This window comes from Falco peregrinus, chromosome 7 (assembly GCF_023634155.1).
Source record: "Falco peregrinus isolate bFalPer1 chromosome 7, bFalPer1.pri, whole genome shotgun sequence".
Taxonomy (NCBI): Eukaryota; Metazoa; Chordata; class Aves; order Falconiformes; family Falconidae; genus Falco; species Falco peregrinus.
The window spans coordinates 33556645-33567057 of NC_073727.1; the positions used below are offsets into that span (position 1 = coordinate 33556645).

Here is a 10413-nt window from a genome sequence, read left to right on the forward strand (position 1 = left end):
GGTAACTATCCTACCTGCTCCTACCTAAGTGGTCCTGGGATTCTCACCAGTGAATGCACAGCAAAAAAAAATCTGCTGGCAGAATTAGTGATGTTATATGATAAAGAACGTACAGAATATAAAACAAAGTATTTATTATGGCAACAGCATTTAGGAACACCTCAAGAATGCGGATGAGATGTAGCAGCTATTTTTTTATTCCTTTCTGTGTTAATCAGAGATACAAGCTGGAGTATTCCTGGGTGAACAAACTTTCCTGCAAAACAAAAGAAAGGGAAAGTTAATTAAAAATGCTCTCGTTTTCCTATATGTGAAAGGTTGGCAGTGAAACATTAGCAGTGATGTCACTTCAGGTTCAGAATAAATGCCAAATTATTCTTTTAAGAAAAATAGTACTCCCAGTTTAATCCAACTATGAAATAACTTACTATAAGAGTAGTTACAGCCATCCTTCCCAAAAAAACTTACGAAAATACTTTGAGTTCTATTAAGACACTTAAGAGCTGAAAAAGGGATGGACCCTGACCAAGATGTATGTATCCTGCTACAGGAAACCACACCAATTACAGGTACACTTAGGGTATATGCTGTAGGCTCCACTGAGACACCAGCTCAGTTTAATTTACTGAATTCTGGTAGGAGGGCAAAGATGTCAACTGGAAAATGAAGTATGCCAGCTTTGTTGAATTTTGTCTTTTTTGTCTTCTTTCTTCCCTAATCAAATTATTGCATTTTTCAGAGTGCTTACTATTTCCCTGAGGAGTCACCAAAATATAAACAGGACCTGTCAGGGACTGTGCCTGGTCACTGCTGGTCCATTCCCCAAGTTTATCTGTCCCTAGTTTTTTCCCAGGACAGGATGACATTAAGTCACAGTCCTCTTCTGGTGTTCAACTCCCCTGCTAAAGTAGTAATTTTACCCATTTTTCCTTTCAACTATCAGTTTATTTCGGAAAGGATGAAAAGCAGTGGATAGAATAAAAAGGAATACAATCACACCTGAAACATTTCACTGAGCTGGCTCTCACGTGTACCTGGGGCAGGTCCCACAAGACCACAGCTCACACAGGGATAACAAATTCTACTTCACTGGTTCACGAAACACAAAGTAGAAACAAGCTGCTGTCAAGAGCATCAGTGAAGACTGAAGCCTCCTTTATACCCCCCTAATGTTACAGGGAGCTCCTTATACACATCCAAGTGTAATGAAAGCTGAGTCATTCTCTAGGTAAAAAGTCATGTAAAAGGAACACGCATAAATGCAATTCAGGTTCAATACCTACAGATAAATGTAAGGTATTTTCACACTGCATTGAGTTTTCCTCAAAATATTTAGGGTACTTGAGCAATGAGTGAAATAACTAGTTCTCACTTGCTCTGAATGTCTTATCAGAAAACAGGCAATTTGTGTATTTCATTGAATTTACAAAAGACAAAAAACAAGAAGGAAAAAAAAAAAAGCCCAACTGTCATACCAGCAGTTGAATCGTAAAAATCCTGCAGTCTGCCAGGTGTGTTTTCCATCTCTTCATACTCAAATGCTTGCAGTATCATCTCACAGTGATCCAACTGTTTTACAAACTTGGCTTCTGCAGTACACTGGTTTTCATATTCCTGAACAGATTTGCAGTTATAAGAAATTTTTTTTTTGTTCTGAAACAGCATATTAGAAGCTATTCATACATCTAGAATTTTCTTTATTAGTACAAGCCGCTCCATAAATATTCACAACAGTTGTCTTTCACTCTCTTTTTAAGACTGCTATTCAACAAAATGCTTGCAATAAGTACGTGCAAAATTTCTGTTAAATGTAATAGGACTTCAGAACATAATTCTTTTGCATGCTTTATCTCTAAATATACCAAGTGTTTTGGCTGAATCAAGGACGATATCGAGAAAACCCAATATACAAGTTAAATAATTGGTTCCATTTAACACCACTCAGCCCTGGCTAAGGCTGTGAATTACCACAGTGTGTGCCCATGGATTACCACTACCTATTTTTAAGGCCTATTGTGCACTCTTCTCCACCACTTGCTGCTTTTATAAGGAATTGTTCTTTACTTTTCTCCTGTCACTCCCTCTTAATCTCTTTGGTCTAATCTGTCTGAGCCGCTTATGTCCTTATGTCTCTCCTAAGAAATTGGGAAGGGAGTTGTTAAGGGGTTTCCTCCCCTCCCCTTCAGACTTTAAGTCCTTTAATCTCTCTATCTTTTCCCTCTCTGCAGTCATCACCAGTATATATTTGCAAGTCGTTCATATTTCTAGTCAAATTGAACAATTTTACTGTCATTTGCTTCCAGTGATGGCTGCAAACAGGTTTGCCACTTCATTTTCTCTTTTCTAAATCTACTGCATTGTATTTGACATCTCATCAGCTGGTCTTCTCCCTACTTCCAAAACCAATGACAGAAGGCGGCTTCTTTCAGGACAGGTTACCATCACCTTGATACCCTCTGCAGGCCTGACTACCTGCACTACCACTAATAATCAGACCAGAGGCTTCAGTGCACACCGGGCCCACCTGTGCTTTCAGATCCACACAGCCTGTGACACACAGCAGTTCTGCAGATGTGAGCAGCACAAGTGCAGGAAGAGTTTTTCCTACTGACTGAAGAACACGGCAACTCTTTCTGCACCTTATGACAGACAACTGTGGGTGTGGGTTTCGTTCACAATGGCAAGATCCTGGCTTGTAATTCCAGAACAGTGATGCTCAGATAAGTGTGATGGTCATTTCCTTGTCTGACACACTATTAGGAGCCTGTTTGTTCTCATGCTTACTGCTTTACCTTTCAAAGTCAGAAATCCAGGTTTTGATAGTCATGATTGATTCATATACTAATCTATTTGCATTTGAACGATGCTTTGAATTTTCAATTACACTTTGATCATTATTTTAGAAATCAATTTCATTTCAGTATTTTTACCTTATTTTCCTCCTTTCAGTCTGAGCTTTGCCTTATCTTTATACTGTAAATACTATCTTATTTTCTTAAATCTCTTTCTACTCCCTTTGGTTATTTTTGCCACCAAAGAGAACAAACTCTTGGCAGCAGTACAAAGGAGAACTTCAGGAGAAAGAGAACTATGGCTGTTTGCTTGTAAAGGTCTGTCCCACCTCCAGCAATTAATTGGGAGTATCAATCTGTTAGCAACCTCTTTATGCCATACAACCCACATCATCTTATTCATACCTCTGCTCACATTAACCTCAAGAAACATCAGCTATTATGTGTGCAACTGTGCACAGTGCTAAAATAAAAACCGTTTCCTCCCTGCAGGTGTTTAAGAGTGCAAAATAACTGTATACTTTGGAAAAACAGTAACTGGTCTCTCAAAAAAGGTCTGTCTTTTAAATTACTCCTGTGCTTTTGCTATTGCAAATAAAAAAGCAGGACAGAGCTGAAGGGTGCTGACTCATTCACTCCAATGTTTGTTCAAATGTATTCTCAATTAAGTTATAAAGTGAAAATACACTGGAGGTATCTTTCTGCTACCTTTCTCCCCTACGCTACACTTGCAGAGCGCCCACCAATACAGTCTAAAGCAACAGTCCTTGGAAGGCTGACAATGAAAGAGGCAGAGACAAGGGTTTTTTTCCTCAGATCTGGTTATGCTGGTTTACCCCCTTTACCTTGAATTATAGCACTGAAACCCCACCGCCATTGCCAGTTTCACCACAAAACTACAGAAACCCACACACACACACACACAAAAACCCAAGCCAAACAAACAAGCTGGTGTAATAAAAGGCAGAAATTGGCTGCAAATATCTGGACTTTAAATAAAGCCCAAGTGGAAAAGTAAGAGTATCAGCATAAAATACAGTTTCAGGTCACACAGTCCAAGAAACATCTAACACTTTCTTTGCAACAACATGGGAACAAGAGCTGTAGACACACTTGTCCTCAAGCAGCTGTATGCTAGAAGATAAAGCACAGTAATTATAAAGTCAAATTGTTTGGAAAAAATGTAATCATCCCTAGTTTGCAAGTATATAGGATCTTTTATCAATTAACAGCATGAGTTCACATCAAAACATTAAATCAAATACAGAAGACACTTTCCAATACAAACATTTAAGGCACACAAGACCAGCCAGCAATCTGTGTTGTTTGTAGAAAAGCGCTGTTCTGAGTCAGTACACCACATTTAAGTTTAAACCAGAAGTTACTACTAAATATTTTACCCTAACTGGCTGTATAAGAAAGAAATGGAAGCCACATATATTAATACTTGCAAAAAAACCCAGAAAATACTCCATGGCATCATCAGCTCCCGTTATTTTTTCCTGTATTAAAAGATAACGAGCTGCAAATGGCCAGATGTGAACAACAGAGAAAATGTATTAAAAAAACAGACAAATATCCAAGAGGGCTGGATGCAGACGACAAACTCTTCCTTCGGTTGTACAACCCAAGCCCTGGACAGGTTCATATGGAACTCTGAGAGTTCAGAGGCAGAAGCTTGTTATTTTACCAAAGTTTGAAGTTTCTGTATGGAAAGGATTCCAAAGTGACCTTGACCATCCCACTAGCTTTACCTCCCAAGCAAATGAATCTACCTTGCTTGAGGTCAAAATAAGGGATGACATAGTTTCATAGGTAAACAGGAAGAAGACAATGGGTTACCCTGAATTTTAGCAAAGGATTAAAAGAATTCAAGCTTACTTCCCAGAGTTCATAGATTTCTTTTCTGAGGTCCTCTGACAGAAGCTGGGTCAGCTGTTGCATAGCTGCCTGAAAAAAAGAAGCCATTTCTATTCATCCAGTTTTTGGGCAAGCACATTTTTATCACTTTTTTTGAAGAACTGACTACTTGGTAACAAGTACACAAAAAACATACACCACACAGTATAATAGTATATTGGGTATGTGTGGCAAGGTTTTGGTAGCAGGGGGGCTACAGGGGTGGCTTCTGTGAGAAGCTGCTAGAAGCTCCCCCTGTGTCCAACAGAGCCAATGCCACCCGGCTCCAAGACAGACCCACCACTGGCCAAGCCTGAGCCCATCAGCAATAGTGGTAGTGCCTCTAGGATAATGTATTTAAGAAGGGTTGGTTGGGGTGGTGGAACCCGAAAAAACACAGAGCAACAGCAGCCGGAGAGAGGAGTGAGAATACGTGAGAGCAACAGCTCTGCAGACACCCAGGGCAGTGACAAAGGAGAGGGGATGAGGTGCTCCAGGCGCCAGAGCAGAGATGCCCCTGCAGCCCCTGGTGAAGCCCATGGTGAGGCAGGCTGTGCCCCTCAGCCCATGGAGGGTAACGCTGGAGCAGGTACCTGCCTGCAGCCTGTGGAGCACCTCACGCCGGTACATGCAGATGCCCTAAGAAGGCTGTGATCCCATAGGAAGACTGCGCTGGAGCAGGCTCCTGGCAGGATCTGTGGACCCATGAAGAGATGAGCCCACAATGGAGCAGGCTTGCTGCAGGACTTGTGATCCTGCAGGGGACCCATGCTGGCCCGAAGGGCTCTACCCTGTGGAAGGGACCCGCTGGAGCAGTTCATAAAAAAAACGTAGCCCATGGTTAGGACACTGGAGAAGCTCATGAAGAACTGCCTCCAGTGGGAGGGAATCTATGCTGGAGCAGAGGAAGACTGAGGAGTCCTCCCCCTGCAGAGGAAGGAGAGGCAGAAACAACGTGTGATGAACTGACTGCAACCCCCATTCCCCGTCCCTCTGCGCTGGTGGGGCGGAAGAGGAAGAGAAAACCAGGAGTAAGGTTAAGCCCAGGAAGAATGGAGGGGGGCAAGGGAAGGTGTTTTTAAGATTAGGTTTTATTTCTCATTATCATACTTTGATTTGATTAGTAATTACTTTTTTTTCCCCTAAGTCAAGTCTGTTTTGCCCACGACAGTAATTGGTGAGTGATCTCTCCCTGTCCTTATCTCGACCCAGGAGCCTTTTGTTATACCTTCTCTTCTTCCCTGTCCACTTAGGGAGGGGAATGAGAGAGCGGCTTGGCTGGGCACCTGGCATTCAGCCAGAGTCAACCCACCACAATTATTCTGAAATGCACGTGCACGTAAATCTGCCAGAGAAACAGTAGGACCACTCAGTGAAGAAACTTTGCTGGAAGCTGCTTAAGTAAATTGTTAGAAAACTAGTCTAAAACACAACAACCTGGAAGTGCATCAAATACCTTCAAGAGTCCAAAACAAAGCCCAGAACAAAACATGCAAGTCAAAAGCCAGGGAACTGCTGTCAATTACCAGCTCTGCCTTCCAGGTTTAACTAGTGGAGGCACCATTTGAACTTAGCAGGTTACAGGTTCAATGTTGACAAGCAACTGCCCCCTCTGAAACACTCAACTAGCACATTTCCACTAGCAGGGCTCAGAACAGCTACTGACTGTCAGGCAGGCAACACAACATAAACCTTTAAAAATCTCCTATTTTGAAAAACAGAGAAAAAAATCCATTTAATACCCTGCACCAATAAAACAGTGCTCCCAGACCGAGGCACTATTTCTTCAACAACAAATCTTGGTACAAGGTTTAACACAGTACCAAACTAACGGTATCAACTCTCCCAGCTGATCAGTCTCATTTCTGTGTTATTTCTACTGTTTTCCTAGTAATACTAAGGGCTGTTCCAAAAAAAAACATCACAGGCCAGACAAACGTTTAGTGCCACAGTTGTTTCTCCACTTCAAATACAGGGTACAGTTTCACAATATGACTAAACTGAATCAGCTGCTCCCCAGCACTGAGGCATCAAGGTCTCATTCCATCTCCGGAGCACATCAGATTTCAAGGTTAGCAGGCCAAAATTACTTACCTGGCAAAAAAACCCCAAGCAAAACAACCCCAAAGAAAAAACCCAAACTTTTATTTATCAAGGTAAATTTCTGCTGCCTTAGCCTTGGTGGGAATATCTGGTTAAACTTTCTGCACAAGCAGCAAACTTCAGAACCAGCTCAATTTTGGCTGTAGATCAAAGGGGCAAAACAAGAAGTCTGCAGCAGAAGCAGCATATTGATCAGCTCAAGCCACATCATGAAGCCAGCACCCTTGATGTATTTTTACAACAAAGTATTTCAGAATCAGCCTAAATGTATAATGCTTGAACCTCCATCCCATGAAGTCAACAGCAAAATCCTCAGAGTGAAATGGGAGCAGAAGGAGCTGCGAATACTTAAGAAAACTTCTGAAACATACTTAAGCATCAAAATATCTTTTCCATCGCCTAAATACAAATGAGAGTTCCCTCTAGGCAAAGTTGAAGCCTGACCCTTGGTGACAAAACTTCCAGGAAAGAGGGGTTTTTTTGTTTTGTCTAAGAACACACTAGGAAGTACACCAAAAAAACACACATAACAAAATTACAATCAGTAAAGATAGTAGTTCAAGAATGCTGAATACCCCTTTGATCTTTAATTTCCACTTTCTTAGCGAAGAGCTTACTTCTGGAGTTATTCATAGCCCCCCTAACCCCAAGTTTTAAAAAGATAAGCATAAAAGGCAGGGGCAGGGTGGGGGAAGACGACAACCAATCACTACAACGGTTTTTTACACTCCTTGAAGAACTAACTCTAGCCTCTACAGAGTTTCCGAGGCATCACGTTGCCCTCTAGCCGTGGCTGGAGGAGATGTTTACATTTTCTTCAACTGCATAAAACCCAGAAATGACAAACCGACAGTTTGGATATGTACAAGGCAAAAAAATAAAACAACCTAGGCATGACACACTCAAAGACTCATGACAAAAATAAAAAAAAAAAAAAATCAACCCCCCAAAAACCCACCTATGTCAGGAGTCCTGTGCAAATGGTTTAAATAAAGTCTCTGTCATAACCACACGATCTGGCACCACAAAACTGATCTGCCACAAACTGTCACCCACCCTTCTCAGTGCACCTACTCCCTTCTCCCCACCTCTTTCTAAGACTGGTCAACATGACTAATTCAGGCTGCCAAAAATCCAGTCAGTGGAGGAAATGGCCAACATGAAGATTACTTCAAAGGTTCTTCCATAACTTTGTACTTGGTGAAATTACATCTACAAAAATCACGAGCTGAAAACTTTGGTTGTTTGTGGCATACCTGTCTAATGCCAATGACAGTATTACGTTGCTTAGAGGGCCCCTTCACTACCACCAAACATTAAAAACATGCAGAACGCTTTGTAAATGTGGCTTCACACCTTATGCCCATACCTCTTCTCTCCTGTGTTTCTCCTCTTTTGATACATTATCTGCAGGAGCGATATCTCCAACAATGCATTCAGCCATATCGTGAACCAAAGCTAATCGTATACATCTGACAAGAAGCAAAGACAGAATAATTAGGTTTTAAGTTACATCTTGTTATTCATAAAGCTAAAAGACTGCATAAATTTATCCCCTTCATATAGTTTACAGGTTGGTTGGTTGTTTTTTTTTAAAAACGTCACATAATATTTTTCACTTCTTTGCTAAAGGAAGTAGTTTTCACCTAGACATGATTTTAATTCCTACTGCTGCTTGTAAATGTAAATTCAAATACACTTTGAACAAGAGCGTTGCATTCAAAAGTAATGTACTTCGCTTTTGTGCACTTGGCTTTCAGAGATGCTGTGATAACTCACTACATTACACACTTCACGTTATTCCTGCAACAGGTAGAAGGTAATCTGATTGGAGCCATCGCAAATTCAGGATATAACCTGACACTCACAGTTCTGTAGCTATGCCAGTCTGCAGAATACTTAAAAAAGCCTTCAAATCAGCTCTTGAAGGGACAAAGCAAACATAATCCATTACTAGACTCAACAACTTGTTCAGCAGTGATGCTTTCTGCACTATGCTAGCTGATTCCTGAGGCTCCATATTGCTGCTCAGTGCTAACTCAATCTGGCCAAATCCACAGGGGCTGTGTCTCTCCTGTTTGCTGCTTCAAACTGTGCTTTAACTGAGTGTCTTCAGCTTGCTTACGGCTTGAGAGAATACCAGCTCAGAGCCTCTGCATTAAAGAGTTGCCTCAGCACTCACAGTTCAGCGGTAAGTTTTTAGCCCCTTTCAGCTCTCCAGGTAAACACCACCCTGTCCAAAGGACAGAGGGAAAAGCGGAGAAAGGACTTCAAACTCTTTCAGTGCGTTTTAAAAGCTCTTCCTCAGGATGACTATTGCAGCTATTTTCAGCATTTTGATTGCAGCTCTCCCACATCATTAACATACACGATAACCAGAGAGAGTCTCACCTGTCCTTATTAAGGCTTTTATCTTCGGTCACCAAAGCCATCATCGCCATCCTGTACATATGATCGGATACGCTTTCTGGCTTCGCCACGTTCCTGTACACCCATCCTGTCCGTGGTACTCTCTGCGTGAGGAGTGTCACAGCAACGTAAACAAATCCGCAGGTTTTGCAGGACCTCGCTTCGGCGACCCAGCAGAAATGCTGGCCCACCGTGACCTCCACGCTCCGCTGCGCTTCGATGCGCCCGGGAAACACCTGCCCCAGCGCCCGGGCTCCCCCGGGCTGAGACGGGCCGCCTTTACGCTGCTGTTCACAGGCAAGGAGGCCTCTCGCCAGCACTACCAGAGCGGCAGGCGCCCTCCTCAGCCTCACGGTGCTCACGTCGAAGCGCCCGGCCACCCCTGCGCTGCCCCGGCCGGCGCCCTCATCCCCCCGCGGCAGCCCCAGCACGGGGCCGCCGCTCTCCGCCCCGCTGGCGCCGCCAGTCACAGCCCGGAGGCCCCGGCTCGCCGCCGGCCGCGCCGCCGGGCCAGGCCCCGCTCCCACCCCGGTGACTGCCGGGGAAACCCGTCTGAGGGCCCGGGCCCCGGCCTCGGCCCGCCCCACGGAAGGGCCGCGGGCAGACAGCCCGACAGCCGCCCGCCCCCACAGCAGACCCGCCGCCGCGCCGAGGCCTTTCCCCGCTCCCGCCTCCCCGCGCTCACCTTGAGCTGCCCCAGCAGGCGCAAGAAGGGCAGCAGCCCGCCGCCGCTCACCCCCGCCGCCATTCACCGTCCGTCCGGCAGCCGCCGCCGACACCGCTCCGCCTCCTGCCGGCCCGTGCGGCGGCTCTGGGCGGTGCCGGGGGCGGGGAAGGGAGCGGCCGGGCGCGGCGCGGCGCCAGCGGGGCTCCAGGTGCGGGCGGGAGCGAGGCCCGGCGGCTCGGGGGCGGGCAGGGCGCGGGCCGCAGGCAAAGCCCACCGTGTCGTTGCCTTCAGGATACTTAGAGTAAAAACGGTAAACGCTGCAAACTCACGTTAATTATTCAGAGAGGAGAGTTGCTGCACTCAGAGTTTTAAATCATTTCGGGCGCTCCTGGAGTATGGCTGCAGGCACTTCCGTTGCTTTCACCGGCTGAATAAGTAACACGCTGAATTACTTTACAGTCGGTGAATTTTCAAAATACGTTGTGCTTCTTTGCTGTTGTTGTATTGCCGACAGCAATAGCAGGGAACGGGTTAAATGAGACA

At 44.5% G+C, this 10413-nt stretch overlaps 1 protein-coding gene across 2 annotated transcripts; it reads right to left on the minus strand.

Annotated features, from left to right (window-relative positions):
* Positions 1-117: 117 nt before the first annotated feature.
* On the minus strand, positions 118-10049 carry HDDC2 (HD domain containing 2). Of its 2 annotated transcripts, XM_055809466.1 has the most exons (6): positions 9889-10049; positions 9186-9307; positions 8164-8266; positions 4674-4742; positions 1476-1614; positions 118-256 (listed from the first exon to the last, which is right to left on the minus strand). In XM_055809466.1, the coding sequence occupies exons 1-6, from the start codon at positions 9949-9951 to the stop codon at positions 162-164; spliced, it is 591 nt and encodes a 196-aa protein (XP_055665441.1). In that variant the 5' UTR covers positions 9952-10049; the 3' UTR covers positions 118-161. The 2 variants fall into 2 exon arrangements, with proteins under 2 accessions (XP_055665441.1, XP_055665442.1); XM_055809467.1 differs by lacking the exon at positions 4674-4742.
* Between the last annotated feature and the right edge of the window lie 364 nt (positions 10050-10413).